Consider the following 20735-nt stretch of genomic DNA (forward strand, 5'->3'; position numbering starts at 1 on the left):
ATTAGGCCTACATTTTTGCTCAAATCCAAGTTTTAATACTGTATAGTCTCCCAGTCTACGAAAACTGGGGGGAATATGCTTAACTACATACTTGCTTTAAAATAAACTTATTTTTATGCAAAATATAATTTTACAATATTTTTTTCTTTCTAAAATGAGGCCGTTACAATTAACATTTCCTAGCATCAAATTCATGCAACACACACGTGATACATGATATATACATGCGCCCCCACGTGCGCCCGTTTATGTGTCTCATTAGTGCGCATGCGCGGAGTCGTGACCGCGCACTTGTGTGAGACGTTTGAAACTTCTCGCCGGTGATTAGCACAGCACTGCAACCTACAGCTAACGGTGAGAGACTTTAAACCTTCTCATTATTAATAAATCCACTCTCTATTATCTTCTAGGCGTTATTACATAGTGAGATATTGAATTATCTTTTTTGAATTTTGACGCGCGAAGCGCGCGCTGTTAAAGTGAGCTCGAGAGTTAGCTCGTGAACTAATCACATCTTTAAAAACTAACCACAGTTTTCCGCCTTTCTTTTACTAAATGAACCCCGTTTAACGGTTTCTTCAGCGTTTTGCATGTTAAATAGAAAATGCTGAAACGCTTTTTACTTTGACTATTAGGATGACTAGCTAGCATTTTAGTATGCTAACAGCTTTAGCACGTGAATCATGGCCCGAGTTTCTGTCTTTAAACTCTTTCAGATACATCCAATCTGATACGGTGGTCACCATAAAACAGCAGTCGCTCACACACAGATCATAATTTAGTGTTTATTCATAAATTGTAGGTGAGATAACGTTACCTGTCAGGCCGTGATAGCGAGCTTCGGTCAGAGCAGGCCATGGATGTGTGTTGCCATCTGTCAAGATTATAGGTTTTACCAACAGTTTTAAATATCAAGGTACGGGATATGCAAAAGAAACGTTTAAGAGTAAGCCTTACGTCAAAATATACTTTTAATGCAGGTCTTTAATTTGTCAGATGCGTTCAAATACATCCGTTTACTTCATCATCAGCAGTGTTCTGTTCTCAGAATGACACAAGTGTTATAGTGATTGAGTTAGTTTTTACGGAAAGGCCTTGATGTGTTTGAATGTGTTCTATAATTTTGGAGGGTTTATTTTGAGTTATTAAAGATTATCTCTACTGCATCAGTTCTCATAGATGTTTTTATTTCTGTAGCAATCATGGAGCTCAATGATGCAAATCTCCAAACCCTGACTGAGTATCTGCAGAAAACACTAAGCCCTGACCCAGCTGTGAGACGGCCAGGTAACATTCACATTTCAGAATATTTAAAAATATTTATTGACTTTACTTTGGATTTGACCATGAGAACGCATGTTTGCAGGGCTCAACGCTAAGGATTTTTTTCTACTGGGCCAATGCATCAGGTTTTTTTTTTACTTGCCCTGCCACAAAAAAAGTTGTTGTTTTGTATCATTGACCCATTTAACCCTGTATTTAATATATATGGTTATGACACCATATTTTAAGATCCCTGGGAAATTTCTCAGTTCCAGTAGATAGGTTAATATTAGCCTAATATAAAGTTCAAACATTACTAAAGACAAGTTAAAAGTCAGTAATAATGAAGAGCAAAGAAACAAATTAGAAGCAATAGAACAAAAATATAGTTTGTTAGGTCTTCAGGTGGTATAGTGCTCAGGTACAGTAAATGGTGAAATATAAAATAACATTGCATAGTTTTCACTGTATACAATATAAATGGATCCTTATTAAAGCTGATTGACGTCCTAATGCCCAGATCTAAAATCCTGGCATGCATACAGTTGTGGGTGTACGTGAATACTTGCCAGGATGCCATTTTGACACAATTTTGCAGATAATAAGCTTTCGTGACGAGGCAGTCAGTGACAATTGTCAGTTGTCCCGAGCATAGTCCTGATTTGTGATGCATGTACAGGGCTCGACATTAAGCCTTTTCATTTGCTTGTCCGAGTAAAAAAGTTGCTTGTGTGTGTTAATTTATTCTGAAGCAATATTCTCATCAGTGTTCAATCAGCTTTGATATTTAAATCGGCATATTGTTATATCTGCACCTTTAAAGGGTAACTAAACTCTAAACCAACTTTTTTTAGTTAATGATCTGTAAGAATGGGGCTTTATTAGTACTGTTCATTGATTCAAGTAACTTTTTTGACATTTGTGTATAGTGTTTTAATTCTACAATATATGGTGTAAAAACGTCTGAGTGCTGCCCTCTTCGGGTTGAACGGTGGCTACTGCAGTTGAATTTTCCTATTGGATGGTTTGGGATGTTTGGGTGTTTGGTGACGTAAGGGGTTGTTGGTGAGGTAGGCAAGTTCCATACAGACAGATGCGTCTCAGGTGCACGCCCCCCTCTCCTGGGCTCTGCCCACTTTTCCAGCATTTTTCAAATATTGCCAGTGGGTGGAGTCAGGCTCTGACCAGGGGTTTAGTTACCCTTTAAAGGGTATCCCCTCCCCCAATCTTATTAAATGTATGCTTCATCTTTCATTTTGAATTCCTAAATTTGATCAATAAATTCAATTATTTAGAATAATAATAATATTATACAAATAAGATACCTTGCAAATGATGATACTACTTTTAAACATAACACTTAACCGCCAGTAGATGTTGGCAGGCGACCGTCTTAATGAGTGAGTCATTGATTCATTCAATCAAGCGATTCGTTCAAACGGCTGATTCATTCAGAATGAGACAAATGTTTATGAATGGGTCATTGAATCTTTGACTCAACCGATTCGTTCAAAATGCTGAATCATTAAGTAATGAAACAGGTTGAGTGTTCCTGTGAGATGCGCCATGGTTCTGCTGTGATTTTTGTTTGGAACTATTTTCGCTGCTGAAACGGAACAAAAACAGGCAATATTGCACCTAAAATGTAAGTGACCTAATTTTAACTGTTTATTGAACTGTTGTAGGAAATCAATGTCACATTTTCAATCGTGATGGTATTCAGGAAAATAATTCAGGTTGCTAAACATATGTTAAAAATATAAAAACTCCACATTTAGATTTTTTATAGGCAGTAAGTTATGTTGTTAACTGAGTGTGTGCGTGTGCTGCGCTCATTTGTGTTGATTTCTCCTCGAGAGGCTGCGCGAGCGTCAACAGGGCAACCTTACCGTCGTCAGTAATACATTTATTATCCACAATCGATCGCAACTTGCAATAATTGTAATAAAATCAGAATCATTCTCTCGGTTTAGTGATTCCCTAGTTATTCGTTTATTTTTGTTTTTGATGTTCTAATCAGGCTACTTGTCCGGTCAGGCAAGTAAAATTCTCTTTTACTTGTCCCTTCAAAAAATCCACTTGTCCCGGACAAGCGGACAAGCGTTAATGTCGAGCCCAGCATGTAGATGAAGAGGTGGTTTACCAGGTGAAGGAATTGATCATGTTTTGTTGGCTTCTCCATCTTTAGCTGAGAAATTTCTTGAATCAGTGGAGGGAAACCAGAACTACCCCATTTTACTGCTCACAGTACTAGAGAAGTCCCAAGAAGATGTCATCCGTGTGTGTTCGGCCGTCACCTTCAAGAACTACATTAAGAGGAACTGGCGCGTAGTGAGTATCCTGGTTAATATTACTAAAGCAGTCTGATGTGTGATAGGTGGATGTTCAATGTGGATTTGTGAATGTTCTCTTCAGGTTGAGGATGAACCAAACAAAATCTCTGATCCTGATCGAACTGCTATCAAAGCCAACATTGTAAATTTGATGCTGACCAGCCCAGAGCAAATACAAAAACAGGTACCCATTTCAGAAAACCTATGAGAAGCAGTGGTTAGAATAAAGTTGCTTTACCTACATACTTCTGCAGTTATTCTTCTGTTACCTGGAATAGATGCTGCAGCTGTAAAATCCACATTACTGGGTATTTAATAAACCATGTTGTAGCCTCTAGAGCAGTGGTTCTCAACCAGGGGACCAGGGCAAACTTCAAGGGGTTCTCCAGATTGCGACTCAAAATAATCTGCAACAACTAAAATAAAAATTTCAAGATACTTATTTTAGTTTACCCTTTTAACAACTGTTTCTGAATAACCAGGATTCCCCTCATTCTGCAGGGCTCACAAAATTTCTAAATCCATGATAGCCATTCGGCAGGCACTCTTCAGATTTTGGTAGCCTGACATGAATTTAACTAGCATGAATAAAAAAATAATTTTTTTAATGTAGAAAATAGGAGCCAAAACATCAATCAAAACCTTTTCAAAACACAAATATCAACAATCATAAAATAATCAATTTACAATTGTCAATACAAATATGTAGTTGGTTCTAACTGTACTTTCTATAAATTTCTATCTTTTCTAACTAAAATACCAGCATAAATCCATGAGCCTCTTAAAGTGTGGTGCTTTTAATGTGCATTAAGACAAACTATGTGCAAATGCATAAGTCAACACCATTGCGGAGTATTTTCTCCTTAAAACTCCAGTGAAAAAAATACAGTCTCAAAAACACGGTTGCAAACTACCTTGTTACCAATCACATCAAACGTGCTGACTTTATAGCATTAACTATGCTGGGGACTCTCAAGAGAAGCCAGGTAATCCCACTATATTTTTCTGTTGTTATGAAAAATAGGGTAGATATAGAGGGTGGATTATGATGTATATTACGATGTTATGATGAACTATATGCAGGGGTGTACATAAGTAATGCACATGTGACCAAAATAAAAAATGCGCTGGGTAAATAAGTTCAGACCGCTAATTTGTGTACCAACATGTTTGACAGCTGTTAATGAAAAAACAGTTTTAGATCGACACTGTAATACAGTATAAGATTTCCATTTGAACTGAATGCATAAATCTGCCAATTTCAGAGCAAAACGCGAAACTGTGACATTCACTGACTCGCCTCACACGGCAGTGCTGAAAACCGCCACTAAAGTACTTCCTGGCAACCTGCCAAAATAAAAGCTGGCTGATTTTAGGTTTGGGAATTCTTATAAAAAAATAAGATATATATATTTAATCATCCACGATCAAAAATGTCATCTCTTAACCCCTAAATGATATTATCGTGTTATCTTTGCTGACTATAAAAAATACTGTGCATCTAATGTAGGGGTGTGCGATATCCGGATTTTTTGAAAAACATATACTATGGAAGTCACTGGGGTACATCAACTGTTTGGTTACCCACATTGTTCCAAATAACATTTATTTTCAACAGAAGAAAAAAACTTATAGGGATTAAAACCACTTGGAGTAAATAACAATTTTATTTTTTGGGAGAACTATCCCTTTAATGTTAATAAAACAACAAAACACAGAGGAAATCACTCACTGCTCTTGACTGAGAACTTTAATAGTAGCTTTAATAAGAATCAATGTATCATTTATACAGTGAAGTCTGTTGTGTTTTCATATTTGTTCATTTAATTATTCTTCAATGCTACTTTTAAATACACCTACTGTAGCTGAAAAAATAAAGCAATGCTTATTTCATTTGTATATTAGGTTATGTATGAGTAATGTGTATCTTTGTTCTTAATTTTTAATGAAAAAGAAAATAATGAAGATTTTTATCCTTGCCACTTTGGCCTAAATTTCTGCCATTCTTTTTTATTTTATATTTTTTTACCTAATGCTTTGTTTTTAAAATAGGGACATTAGTTTGGCTGTAATGCTCAGACACTTGCAAAATAGTAAAACCAACATGAAAAAGAATCGTGAATTTAGTTTTTCCTGAAAAAATCGTGATATATTTTTGCCATATCTCCCACCCCTAATATAATTAATACTCAATGTAAAGCCTAGTCCTAATTGTTGTGGACCTGGAGTACCATTGCCTCTAGGAACTGGGTTGGGAAACACTGCCCTATTGATCTTCTGATGTAAATGCACACGTAGTAAGAAGCAGTAGATTTGACTTGTTTTCCCTTCTGCAGCTGAGTGATGCGATCAGCATCATCGGACGAGAGGACTTTCCTCAGAAATGGCCGGATCTCTTGACTGAGATGGTGAACCGTTTTCAGAGCGGAGACTTCCACATCATCAACGGAATTCTTCGCACGGCGCATTCCCTTTTTAAAAGGTATTTGAGACGCGAAGGAATGGATGACTGCAACGTTGTAGTCCTTTTACATAATGTGTTTTAATCTTCAGTGAATTATGTACTTTTTTAAACCTTTTTGAACTTGACCTTTACTTAAGTTTGATGTATCCAAAATTTTGTGCACTATCTCTTATCTTTCAGATACCGCCATGAGTTTAAGTCCAATGAGCTGTGGTCCGAGATCAAGCTAGTACTGGATACTTTTGCACAGCCTCTCACTGAACTTTTCAAGGTGAAGTCAATGAGCGGTTGTTATCCTGTGATTTACTAAATTCTGTATATGCTATGACCGTTACAACATATGTGATATGGAAATTTAAATGTCATTTGTTTTTTTCCTTTTAGGCTACAATTGATTTGTGTCAAACTCATGCAACGGATATCAACGCCCTGAAAGTGCTCTTCTCTTCTCTAACGCTTATTTCAAAACTTTTCTACAGCCTTAACTTTCAAGTAAGTCTGCACTCATTCCTCTCATGACACCTTTTTCATATTCTTTTTGTTACCTTTATATATTCTTTCTGTTTTTGAGAGTAACTTCTCGATTTTTCATATTTTTTTCAATTTCTTCAGGATCTTCCAGAGTTCTTCGAGGATAACATGGAGACTTGGATGACAAATTTTCATAACTTATTGACCTTGGATAACAAGTTGTTGCAAACAGACGTGAGTTTGTGTTCATTTTCATAAAATATGACAACAGCTGCAGAGGAGTGCTCATAGATCTGATTTCTTTAATACAGACTTAAAATAAGTAAAATTAAGAAAACAAAATGTAACTTTTGCTGTAGGATGAGGAGGAGGCTGGTCTGTTGGAGTTGTTGAAATCTCAAATCTGTGATAACGCTGCACTTTACGCTCAAAAATACGACGAAGAGTTCCAGCCCTACTTGCCTCGCTTCGTCACTGCTATCTGGAACCTGCTGGTCACAACAGGTCAGGAGGTCAAATATGACTTGGTAAGTGGATTGTATTTAACATGCGTATTGTTTATACATGTTTCAAGACTTTGAAACAATGTCTGTCACTAGATTCATTTTATTGTTCATAGATCTGTTAGATTTCTGTTAATGGTGCATGTTGTGTCTGTTGTAGCTTGTGAGCAATGCTATCCAGTTTTTGGCATCAGTGTGTGAGCGGCCACACTATAAACATCTCTTTGAAGATCAGAATGTTCTCACCAGTATCTGTGAGAAAGTCATCGTTCCCAACATGGAATTCAGAAGTATGTGTCAACTTGTTTTGGCAAGGTCTTCTATGTCAGTAGTGTACAAAGAAACTGGCTAATGAGATATAGTACAAATAGTTCAGAAGGATTTTTACATGTTGTAAATTGATATTTGTATGTGAATAGGTGCAGATGAAGAGGCTTTTGAAGATAACTCGGAGGAGTACATCATCAGAGACCTTGAAGGCTCAGGTCTGTTGATGCTACACTATATTGCTCAGGCACTTGGCTTTCTTGATGTGTGTAGTAAATGATGCCTACTGTCCTCAGACATCGACACAAGGCGTAGAGCAGCCTGTGATTTGGTGCGAGGCCTCTGTAAATTTTTCGAGGGCCCGGTGACGGGCATCTTCTCTGGCTATGTGAACTCCATGCTGGCAGAGTATGCCAAGAACCCTGGTGTGAACTGGAAGCACAAAGATGCTGCTATCTACCTGGTGACATCTCTGGCCTCTAAAGCTCAGACACAAAAGGTGAGATGCTATAGATAGTGTTTTGATCAAGTTGTTTTTAGCGATCGACCGATAGAGACTTTTTTTTATTACCAATACCAATTATTTGCATGTTTATGTGCCTGATAACCAATATATAGAACCGATATTTGTTTTATATCTGTTTTTGACAAAAGTTGCAAGCATGGTACAATTTACATTAATAATTGGGAATGTGCTAATTAGACTGGAGTGAGACCATAGACGTCTTTCGAGCTGTTGTGATCTTTTTTTTTGGCGCTCTAATGATGCGTGACAGTCACACAGATCGCTGTGAACCGATCACCTGTTCCGCTTTACAGCACGACAAAAAAACATGAATGAACTCAAGGGCTCGACATTAACGCTTGTCTGGGACAAGTGGATTTTTTGAAAGGGCAAGTGTAAGATAATTTTATTTGCCCGACCGGACAAGTAGCTTAACTTTAGTGACAAAAAATAACCAGGGAAGCATCGTAACGCAAGGATAATTGTGATTTTATTACATTCAATGTAAACAGCGATCGATAATGGGTAGTGTATTTCTGGTAACAGCGTCGCATTGTTTTTGTTCTATTTCACCGTCGAGAATAGTTCCAAAGGAAAGCAACAGCATTGTGTGTTTTGTTACTAAATGACTCAGCGTTTTGAACAAATCTATTGTATGAATGCCTCAATGATTGACTAATTAAGACGGTCACTTGCCGCCACCTATTGGCGGTTTAGTTTCATGTCTAAAGGTATAGCGGAGGATCTTTCTGAATTTTAGAGAAGAATTTCCAAATTTTTTAAAAATGCATATGCGCAACACTCTATTTGCTCCCTAGAGGGAACGCCTATTAAACGTGTTGAGTGACCGAGGACTCAAGACATGATATGCAATGAAGTAGCTTGTTGCATTTGCGTAATAAGTACTATGGTGAACACATTGTAATTATCGAAAATGAACACACAAGGTTTTAGAATATTTCAGCGTGATGCCGTTTACCATTTGGTCAAAAGGCTACTTTAGACAAATTGAGATGTTTACCGTGTCTTCGCGGTGCATGACTTGTGCCAGGGCTAGCATCGCTAATCATAGCTTACATTAACTTTTACTAGCAGTGATTTTAAATGGGTTTCTCCAAATAGCATGACTAACTTTACCTGTCTAGTAGAATCTTTGCGACTGCGGCATCAGTGGGAAGCCCAACCTGTGCTTTTAGCGCACGCCAGCGTGTGAAATATTCACCCAAAATCCCTCTGATCTTGTTTCTATATTCTGCGGCCTTTATCTTCTTATCATACACTTCGTATACATTTTTTCTCTTTCGACCCTCAGCCATTTTCAAAGGAATGGCTGAAACTGTAACTCATCACACATAATACACCTAAAAATTGTGCATGTGCAGAAAGCGAAAAACTACATAGGGATGAGCACGTGCGACGGCCTTACGTAAACATATCACCAGAATGATTGACACTTGGGTAGACCAATAGTATAGGCTACCCAACTGGAAAAAGAAAATCCTCCGCTATACCTTTAAGTATTGCATTTTTTTTATTTGTATATTCAAACATTTATTTAAAACATCAATCTCATAAAAAAAATTGTATTGCAGTTGTAATTTTGCAGTGCAGATTATTTAATTTGATGGGTAACAGGCCTATATTGTCTTATTATTATAACTGAATTTATTGATCATATGTAAGAATTTGACCAGGGTTCCTATGGATCCTTAAAAAGTCTTAAATTCGATTTTTGAAATATAAGGCCATAAAAAGTCTTAAGTCTTATTTTATGAAAGGTCTTAAATTTTAGATGACACTCTGACTTAGACATATCTAAATGCGTTCCGAATTAAAACTATCTAATTAGCGTATGTATATTTTAATTATTATATCTTTGTGGATTTGCTTGTTCACGTGACAATTCGCATCATTCGCGGCAGAATAACGTCTGTCTCTTAAATTTAAAGTACCCTTTATTTAAAACCTTAAAATTAGAAATAATTTCATTTAAATATTGATTTTAAAAAATCATCTCATAGCTTTATTTATGCAATTGTAAATGGAGTGTAAATATATTAATGCCGCTTCTGTGGCACCTCTGCACTGCAAAGATGGATTTTGATTGAATTGTTTAATTTGACTGGTAACAGTGGTACTGTATAGTTGTTAAATAATTACGTTTTATTGTATAATTACTGTATAATTTTATTTGAATTGTTAGTATTTGACGTAAGGTGAAGCATAACTCGAAGTTTAGAAAAAATGTCCATATATAGGTCAATCAATTTAAGGTGGCAAATATTGCCCCTTAATTAAAATAATAATTTCTGTCACTGCTGTGAACTGACCACTGCATAGAATATGAAGAATATGAATATCTTTGAGTCAGCTGTCAACAATAGGCCTAAACCAGCCATGGCACAAAGTACAAAAACACAATCAGTAAAATATCATCTAATTATGATCAACAAAACGTTGGAAAAATAGAGATTTTTTTTTAATATTGCACACCCCTAATGTACGGTATTAATTTTGATTTTATTCAGGTCTTAAAAAGCCTTAAATTTGACTTTAAAAAGTGTGCAGGAACCCTGTTGACATGAAAGATGATGCATACATTTAGTAAGGTAATAAATTCTCTTTAAAAAAAAAATAACACTCTGGGGTAAAAATCACAAATATTAGGATTTAAGTATGTAAAATCTGAAAATATTGCGATTAATGCTGCGTGCGTGCATCGATATTGACTACCAGCTATATACAGCGTGCTAACCTCGAAAATCCAGCTGTATTCTAACAATAACTAACTTCTCCTTATTAGCTAGGCTCCTTGCATGCTGGCTAATAACTTTTTAAAGCTGGGTCTCCAACAGTGAGAGCGCTGTATTGGACAGATTTGTGCAGCGGTTTTCCATGAGGGAGAGAGAGAGAGGTACGGGTGAGTGAGAGAGAGAGAGAGGGACGAGTGCGAGGTAGTGCTGGGCGAACGCGCTACGGTGCTCTGCAATCAAATACGATTTTAAATAGGCTTAGTAAAAAAAATATAAAGAATCGAGAATCAATGTGTGGTGATCAGCGATGATATTGTGGCTGTCCGCCACAAATAAATGAACGTATGGGAAACCCTGATACAATTTGCTATGTACTGTACCTGATAGTACCAGGACCCAAGTCCTGTCAAACACCCACACGATCTTATTTCTAAATTTCCACTTTGTCACAATGGCTGTTTCACATCATAAGCGTCAGCGGAGCGTGTTTTCAAAACGAATTTTGTTACCGCCCATCTTAATGATTGAGATTGTCGACCGTCACGCTTCGGATGTGAACTCTCATTCATTGAAATGGGCAGTGAAAACACGTTCTGCTCACGCTCCGCTGACACTTGTGATGTGAAACAGGCTTTAAACCAAAGACTTTAGGGGCTTTTTTTAACCTTTTAAACTACAATCATCGCACTGCAACATTCAAATCTGCGTTCATGCTGCCGCTAATCCAGAGAGAGCAGCTGCCATGAAAATGTACAGTGTGAAGCAGCTTCACAAACAGTCTTTTCAACCACACATTATTATTAATGTTACAAACATTAAAATAACGGGACAATTGTGTACTGGGATAAAAGTTTAATAGTTTGGGTATGAACATTGATATCTATATGGTAAAATAGAGCTAATCACCTTTTTGAAAGTGTTTTGACATTTGTATCTATTGTATCATTTATCTTGTTATCTTACGCCATGAGGTTGCAACAGAGACTGTTTAAAAAAAGTGTTTGTCATTGAATTATTCATTCAAGAGACTCATTCAAATGCTGATTCATCCAATAATGAAACAAGTCTTTATGAAAGAAACATTGACTCTAGTGTTGGGCGATATGCTCCATTTTCATATCGTCCTACCGTCAGCCTGTGAGATCGGCAATACATTATCGTGAGGGGGAGGGGCTTACTTATTTGATTATTAACTTGATTATTTACTCTTTAATTTGCTTGTTTTATTACTTCATTTTATACGAGAATATTTTTCTATTTTGCTAGCAAAGGTGGAGTGTTTATTACTAGGCTAGATCAGGTTATTTCACGGACCTGGTACAGTGAGGTAAAAAAAAGGTCCTAATCATTTTGTATCTGACTCGTGTATTTCAACATGTCAGCGGGAAATTTACGGACACACATGATCCTCTCATGCTGTTACAGATGCAGCATTTTGACTGTACTTCTGCACGAGATGAAAACACGTTTTAATAATTTCTAAGGTCAAGAAAGAGTCAGAGTTTGCGATATATGTCATCCCACCAGTGCTCTCTCTGTCTGGATGCACTTCAATAAGCCTAAGAACGCAGGTGTTTTAAATGCCGGGAGAAATCAGAATAAGGGGCAAAAATCTAGCTGAGTCGATCGGTTAACCATGACTTGACTTCGATAAAGGAAAACAGGTTAATGCGTTTACATGACCACATGCTTTGTCAGTTTATTCAGAATAATCGGGGTAAGAACGTGCATGTAAACGCACTCATTCTCTGAAAGTGAAAGTAGAAACTGAGCTTTCAGCATCTGTCGCTGCATTAACGCCGCGTTCTCTCAGAGACGACGATGGATATAACGGTATAGCAATGACTATCTTAATTTACTGGCTTAATATTTCTCTTGTGGACCTATATGATGACAGTGAAAAAATTAGAAGAATATTTCTTGTTAAACAAGTGTTTGAAGCTGCTTTTAATTTTCAAAGATGGCAGAGTTGTGCTGTGTTCGTGAACTAAAGACTGGCCTATATCATTTTAGTGATATTATTATTAATATTTAGTAATTGTATTGTTTTTAGAGTTATTAGTGTCATTAAACTTTTTGTTAATGTGCTATGGAAACAAAATACTGATGAACAACGATGCCGTTTTCATCTTGGATCTGTATAAGATATGCGTGTGTCTGTTAAAACAAGCACTCTTGACTATTTGTGAATGGATCACCTTGCAATTCAATTTTGATGTGGGATGTAGGTCTAGTTTTTTATTCTGTTTTAAAAACATTTTCTTAGAGGAGTCTTCTAATACACGCGTGTCGTGGTGATGTCGTTAGGAATTTAGGCAAGGCAAATTAATTGTAGTTCCTAATATTAATTTAATAACAATACTAGATTAATAATAATACTACAACTAATAATAATTTAATATGTTCATGGTAAAACGAGCCAATTATCATATTGATATTGTCAAAGGCATCTGCCATCTGCGAAATCTCAGACTATCGTCGATACACGATACTATCGTCTATCGGCACAACCCTAATTGACTCGATTCAAATTATTGTTTTTATTTTGTTCAAATTAATGTTTTGTTTTTTTAATCGACTGAAGCAGTGAACATTTTGTCAGGACATGTACATGTTATTTTTTTGTCATTTTTTTTCTTCAGAATCGTGGTAGAATCGCAATTCTTGTGATTCTCAATTTATCCGGAATTGTGCAGCTCTACTGACAGTAGGCCACAGAGAAAAATTTGTCAGTCAATGCTGATAATTAAAAGTTGGCAAATATCAACTGATATATCAACCATGGTGATTTATCTGTTGACCAATAGTCACAAAGAGCTGCAAAGCATCCGTAATAAATCGGAGGAATCAAGAGGTTTACATGTGTTGTCTCGCACCTTAATATGACTTTTTAGAAAACAAGCTGTAAAAATTATATTTACTTGGCAGTCAGATTTTTGGAGCCAGTTTCAAGAATATTTAGCATCTGATTTCTTTTTGTTTGTGAACTGTTCGTCTGAGGTCCAATCTTACAAACTTTCACTTCTGTTTTACAGCATGGAATAACACAAGCCAATGAGTTGGTGAACCTGTCTGAATTCTTTGTCAACCACATTCTAGTAGACCTGAAGTCTCCCAACGGTAATTGACGTCTCATTTAACCTTTCAGACAAATTATTTGTTACACTCACCTAAAGGATTCTTAGGAACACCTGTTCAATTTCTCATTAATGCAATTATCTAATCAACCAATCACATGGCAGTTGCTTCAATGCATTTAGGGGTGTGGTCCTGGTCAAGACAATTTCCTGAACTGCAAATTGAATGTCAGAATGGGAAAGAAAGGTGATTTAAGCAATTTTGAGCGTGGCATGGTTGTTGGTGCCAGACGGGCCGGTCTGAGTATTTCACAATCTGCTCAGTTACTGGGATTTTCACGCACAACCATTCCTAGGGTTTACAAAGAATGGTGTGAAAAGGGAACAACATTCAGTATGCGGCAGTCCTGTGGGCGAAAATGCCTTGTTGATGCTAGAGGTCAGAGGAGAATGGGCCGACTGATTCAAGCTGATAGAAGAGCAACTTTGACTGAAATAACCACTCGTTACAACCGAGGTATGCAGCAAAGCATTTGTGAAGCCACAACATGCACAACCTTGAGGCGGATGGGCTACAACAGCAGAAGACCCCACCGGGTACCACTCATCTCCACTACAAATAGGAAAAAGAGGCTACAATTTGCGAGAGCTCACCAAAATTGGACAGTTGAAGACTGGAAAAATGTTGCCTGGTCTGATGAGTCTCGATTTTTGTTGAGACATTCAGATGGTAGTCAGAATTTGGCGTAAAAAGAATGAGAACATGGATCCATCATGCCTTGTTACCACTGTGCAGGCTGGTGGTGGTGGTGTAATAGTGTAGGGGATGTTTTCTTGGCACACTTTAGGCCCCTTAGTGCCAATTGGGCATCGTTTAAATGCCACGGCCTACCTGGGCATTGTTTTTGACCATGTCCATCCATTTATGGCCACAATGTACCCATCCTCTGGCTACTTCCAGCAGGATAATGCACCATGTCACAAAGCTCGAATCATTTCAAATTGGTTTCTTGAACATGACAATGAGTTCACTGTACTAAAATGGCCCCCACAGTCACCAGATCTCAACCCAATAGAGCATCTTTGGGATGTGGTGGAAAGGGAAATTCGTGCCCTGGATGTGCATCCCACAAATCTCTATCAATATGGGCCAACATTTCTAAAGAATTTTTTCAGCTCCTTGTTGAATCAATGCCACGTAGAATTAAGGCAGTTCTGAAGGCGAAAGGGGGTCAAACACAGTCAGGTCTCCAGACTAACTTTTTTCACTAGGAGCACAGTGGCCCCCAACTGAAAATTTTAGGGGCACAACCAGAAAATTTAGGGGCACGCACAGTAAATCAACATGCTGACCAAATATTCACATTTCTACTAATTTCCACTGTATGACTAATAAAAATCTTTGATAATAGATGCAGAAATTACAATGTGCTGTTTCAAATTCAGTGTCACATTTTATTGTGCACTTTTGAAGATGCAACAAGGTATACCGACAGCACCATCGCTGTCATGTCAGTACAAATAGGAAAAAAATATACCATACATTCAGAATAAAATAGTGCTAAGTAACAAAGGGCTTAGTAACCTTTCGGTCATTTCATAGTTACAAACAATACTGCGCTGTCGGCAAACTTCGTGTTCCCCGCAGTTTTGGGGCAGCGACTGACTGCAACATTCGCAGTTCATGGAGTTCGTCTCCTTACAGTAACGTTACCTAAACAAGCTGAATTCTCGCAGCCAGTCTTCCCTAAAATGGTGAGTTCGGGCCTTTTTCGCCACACAAACCTCTGAATCACCATCCTACTGTGACACAGTAGACTGGTACTGGCACACTAGCCGCAGGTCGGAAGAACGAGTCAATAGTTCACTTGCTCATTGCTCAGACTAGGATGGGCATTTCAAGCAAAAATAATATTCGAAGATCGCTGGATATTATTCGAAAATCGCACCCCTCCATCACATGCACGCACACATGCATGTATAGGCCACACACCAGAGCATGTAAGCGGAGCGGTGTGACGCTTAAATATAAGTTAAAATCTAAAACATATGCCTACGTTTTATGTTTGTTTCATAATATAATGTTTTTTTATTTATTTCATCTATGTTGATTATATGAAAAGGGAACCGCATGAGATGAGTCAGATAGGAGCATAAGATGCCCAATATATCTGAAAACATTTTGAATGTGTCAGACATGATTTTGACCATTTATTAAGTTTTGTTTTGTAGAAAGCCTTTCTTTAAAGTGAATTTCGTTTAGTATAAATTGTATCTTCATTTTAATCAGTCTTTCATCAACAAATTGTCTGGATAAAATAAATAAGCAGCAAATATAGTAGACGATATAATCCGGACACGGAGGCACGAGCGCGTGAACTGGAGCGTGTCTCATAAATCAACCGAAACTCAGCGTATAAGATACTTGCCTCAAAGACCTGAGAAGTATATCTATAGAAAGCTTGAAATGTCTACTTTTAAACAAAATAATTCAATTCGTATGAAGTGTGCATTTCTTTCTACAGGCGCGTTCACTGTGAAGATGGCGAGTCAGCATCGTTAACTTTAGTGTTTTCTGTCAGTGTCGACTGCAAAGATAGTTTATTAATAAACAATTCAAATGTTTCATGCATAATCATTACTTTTGCCGGTTTTTTGTGGCAAGCTTTATGTATGCGTTGAGATGCGGAATAGGCAATATATTACGAAAACGCTCATTATGGTTTAGCGTTCTCTACCATATAGTATACATAACTTCAGCCGTGCACGGTAGGGCTTTGACTCCGAACTTCGTTATTCGAAGTTATATAAATTTTTTTTTAAAAATAATGATATTCGAACGAATATTAGGCAGACATTAATATTCGAACCTGTTATGGGCATTATTTTGTGTAAATGTGTTTGCTTGGAAACGTTGTTTTCAATTCAGATTCCGAGGCTTTCTCACGCCTGGTGAAGTTGTGAATCACTAGCTCATTAGCAAGGCAATTATTGGTCATCTGGGCTCCTGTAGGTGACGTAAGTCCTGTTTAGCGCAGCGCCTATTTTGTATATCAAAACAATGGCCGCGCCAACGCCTACAACAACAACTCCTGACGAGGAGTTCGAAATCTACACTCCTGACAATTTGAAAAGCAACGTGTGGTGCTACTTACATTTTACCAGGTATTCGTTCAATGTTAACATCCTTCTGTGAACGGTAAGCCCCGGCTTCTTTAATCATTTTGACATCGATGAGCTAACGTTAGACCGCTGAACTTTTAGTCATCATGAAAACAAACAGAGTATAATGGAGTGCATCAGAGCTGCATCAACAATATCAAATACATTGCTGAGATTCTCTTATTTGCATCTGAAGTTTATTACCAATAATAATGACAGGTTTGCGAAAAGTGTTAGAACTCGGTGACGGTGAGCTCGCGCAAAATACATCTTCAGCACAGGAACTCATTTAAACGCATCTGATTGGCCGATGCGTTCAACAGACATGTCTGTGATTGGCTACAATGCTCAACGCTGCAAAAGCACTTTGCAAGTACCTTTAATGAAAAGGTAAAAATATAAATAAAACTGTAATAACCTATGCACTTTTCATGATTAGGTAAGGTAATCGCGGCAGCTGTAATCTTATTCACATTTGTTTTTCTGATTAATTGTTTTGCTCGATGAGAAAGACAAGGTAGCAAAATATTTGGGGCTTTACTTAAAACATTCGGGGCTTAAGCCCCCTTAGCCCTAGCGCTGCGGCATTTAATGGTCAATATTAATAATATTTGAATATTAATAAACAAACGAACTTCGAATATGATTTTTGGGCAAAAGTCAAAGCCCTAGTGCACGGTTAGCCCTACTTATTTCACATATGTTAACCAGCGCGTCACTGCTGGGGTTCTGAGCGAGCGGCGCGTAATCTTCAGAAATGCGCTCTCGCTCTGGAGGAAATATTACCACTCCACTAACATCACATGCTCTGGTGTGAGACAATATGTATCATTTTCTGTTGTCTGAGAGATTGTCCGCTTTTAGATGCATTATTGGCATCGCCGACCTCTGGTTACATGAACGTGTCACCGCATCAGAACCAAAAACATGGGGATTTTTTTATAGACAATAATCGCACAACCTATTCGATATTCTATAATAAAATTAGGGCTGTAGTCAAGACCACCTTTGTCGAGTCCAAGACCAGGACTAGTCGAGTCCAAGACAAGACCAAGACCAAAGAGCTTCGAGTCCAAGACAAGACCGAGTCCAGGAAAGGGAAAAAAAGTCTTGTGCAAGACATTATCAAGACAATCATTTTGGGTTATTATTTGTTGATCTAAAAGCAAAAACAGTGTCAATACACCCAGTATTTTTTAGTATAGACATTCCCCTTGATATAATCTTCTAATCTAAAGAAAACAGAATGATGACATATGGTGATACCTCATAATAGCAGTGTTTTACTGTGGATCTGAAAGACGCACACTTTCACATTCAGATAGCCCCCCCCCCATCACAGGCCATTCTTGAGATACGCCTTCGAGGGGCAAGCTTATCAATAAACAGTTCTGCCGTTCGGTCTGTCCCTAGCACCCCATACATTTACGAAGTGCATGGCGCTTTCTCCCCTAAGACTCCGGGGAGTGCGCGTGCTGAATTATCTCGATGACTGGCTGGTTCTGGTGGAATCGCAGCTCACACCAGAGCAAATAAATGGCGCGCATATAAATGGCTTTTATATGTGCTTACTGGGAACATCATAAAGACACTTGGACTCGGTCGAGACCAAAAGGCATATTTGGCAAGACCAGTGGCCAAGACCGCCGAGGCAAGTCCGAGTCCAAGCCCGGACTCGAGTACTACAGCCCTAAATAAAATCAACTAATCGAATATTTGAAAATCGTGACTCATCCCTAGCTGAGACGCACATACATAGATGGTTGTTATATTTTCTCCGCCTCCTTCCCACAGACATTTACGCTCGCTCATTATCTCTAGGACCCTCCCCCTCCACACATTAGCCACTTACAGTGGCCTTTCCCTATTCTTCTCACATTCATTGGCCTGCCACACATTCCGGATTCTTTGACGCGCCCCTTCCGAGGTTAACTGTACAAAAAAAAAAGTGGGGGAAAATGAACTGGTTGCACACACTCAAATGTTGGTCGCAAAATGTCTGGAGCCCTGGCAGTATTAGTATGGTGTTCCTAATAATCCTTTAGGTGTGTGTATACTGTATATATACTGGAACTGCAGTGGGATGGTATTGCTTCGAATGAGTTTTCTTCTTCATCCCCTCAGTGAATGAGTTCCCAGTTTTGAAAGCAGATGCCATCAAGTATGTTATGACCTTCAGAAGTCAGGTAAGCACTTTTCCATTACATTGTGTGCTTTCCGTTACACAAGTGTCCTTCGTTGTGTGTGATGTTGTGTCTTCTGTCTGGTCCTCCAGCTCCCTAAAGAGCAGCTGTTGGAGGCGGTTTCTCTCTTGGTGTCCCACCTGCAGGCAGAAAGCATCGTTCAGCACACCTATGCTGCACATGCACTCGAGAGACTCTTCACCATGAGAGGAGCCAACAACTCCACCCTGTGAGTTTATACACTACATGAGAAGAGTGGTCATGCTCTGAATTTTGTGCCATTGTTTTTTGTTCTGAACTAATTCTGTTTTTCAGCATCACACCTGCTGAAATGGCACCGTTCACAGAGCAGTTACTTAATCATCTGTTCAAAGCTTTAGCAATCCCTGGCTCATCTGAGAACGAGTACATCATGAAAGGTAATTGGCTGTTTAATTTTCACAGACCATATTTGTCAACTTTATTTTGTTTACTTTAATATTCTCCTATTTACTCCTTGACCTTTTCTGTTTGACACACCTCCAGCCATCATGAGGAGCTTCTCCCTCTTGCAGGACGCTATTGTGCCCTACATCCCCACTCTCATCGGCCAGCTCACCCACAAGCTCCTCCTTGTCAGCAAGGTAAGCCAGTCAATAAATCTGCTGTCCACGAAAGGGGGCTTTAATTCAGGTTGGTGTCCAGTCAATGTGGTCCTTGTCTCACTCATGGCATTGGATTCACTGGCAGGACACACAGAAATATCCGTCCATTAAAGGGGACATTTCCCAAGCCGGACTTGATCCTAAAGGCAGGACGGAACACCTCCATGCAAATGTTTCATACACAGGGTGTCTTTCAGCATGGCACACTACCATACATTTCAGCATACTATTTTATTAGCAGAATTTCTGAAGCATGTAAATTATCAGAGAATAGCCACTCACTAAATAAAACGTGTAATATAGTGAGCTCATTTGCCAAATTTAAGACTTAACTTAATCATTTAAATAAACTGCTACTTTTTTCCCCCTTCCATTTTAAGGCAAGACACTACAGGTGAATGGGGTAATTCTTTTAACTAGCAGATATCACCATAAAACTTTCCAAATTGATTACCTACAATAAGATGAAAAAAAATGTATTACAAGTTTTCTGTAATTTAATGTTTAAATATGCAAATGAGGCAGTATCTAATTAAATATACACTAATTTGCATATATTTTAAAAAACAAAATGTGAGTATTGGATAAAGCCAGGTTCAAAATTTTTTCATTGTGTTCACATATTAGATGGGGGAAAATTACAGAGGGATTTATGGATATCTACTTTTGTTATCCTGTAAATCAGAATATACTGCCAATAAGCCTTAAATTATTTTCACCATGTTTTTTGGAATAAAATGTTATGTAAATCAGGCTAGTAATAATATATTTACAAATCCCTCTGTAAATGTCTTCATAATATAACTAGGTACAAGACTGGAAAGTTTGGTGTATATAGGTGCTACTGAAGTGGAGATTTCAGACTTGGAGTATGAGAGAAATGTCATTTTGAGAAAACGGGCGTTAAAGATTTAGCATCAGCCAATGAGAGTGCATATTTAGAGTAAAATCCCCCCTTTTACTTCACGATTGGTTGCTGATAAAAAGGAAATTTATTTATACCATATTTGGATCCAGCAGTATTGTACAGGAGAGAGAGAGCTTTCTAACGGTGTGTGTGATGACAGGGTGCAGATTGCGATTGCGGAGCAGAAGGATGATTTATAACGA

The 20735-nt window shown here is 38.0% G+C and overlaps 1 protein-coding gene across 1 annotated transcript in view; it reads left to right on the forward strand.

The window, feature by feature from the left end:
* The first annotated feature begins 217 nt into the window (after positions 1-217).
* cse1l (CSE1 chromosome segregation 1-like (yeast)) overlaps positions 218-20735 on the forward strand; it is a 28733-nt gene continuing 8215 nt past the window's right edge. The window contains exons 1-17 of the mRNA XM_077202674.1: positions 218-354; positions 1198-1287; positions 3452-3594; positions 3679-3780; positions 5933-6078; positions 6241-6331; positions 6445-6552; positions 6673-6765; positions 6891-7058; positions 7195-7324; positions 7454-7519; positions 7598-7800; positions 13595-13679; positions 18923-18984; positions 19074-19210; positions 19297-19400; positions 19507-19604. Of these exons, the coding sequence (XP_077058789.1) occupies positions 1203-1287; positions 3452-3594; positions 3679-3780; positions 5933-6078; positions 6241-6331; positions 6445-6552; positions 6673-6765; positions 6891-7058; positions 7195-7324; positions 7454-7519; positions 7598-7800; positions 13595-13679; positions 18923-18984; positions 19074-19210; positions 19297-19400; positions 19507-19604 (1821 nt within the window). The 5' untranslated portion in view covers positions 218-354; positions 1198-1202. The remainder of the gene's footprint in view (positions 355-1197; positions 1288-3451; positions 3595-3678; positions 3781-5932; positions 6079-6240; positions 6332-6444; positions 6553-6672; positions 6766-6890; positions 7059-7194; positions 7325-7453; positions 7520-7597; positions 7801-13594; positions 13680-18922; positions 18985-19073; positions 19211-19296; positions 19401-19506; positions 19605-20735) is intronic.

This window comes from Siphateles boraxobius, unplaced genomic scaffold (genome assembly GCF_051911475.1).
Source record: "Siphateles boraxobius isolate OS27281-9 unplaced genomic scaffold, OSU_SipBor_1 5, whole genome shotgun sequence".
Classification (NCBI taxonomy): Eukaryota; Metazoa; Chordata; class Actinopteri; order Cypriniformes; family Leuciscidae; genus Siphateles; species Siphateles boraxobius.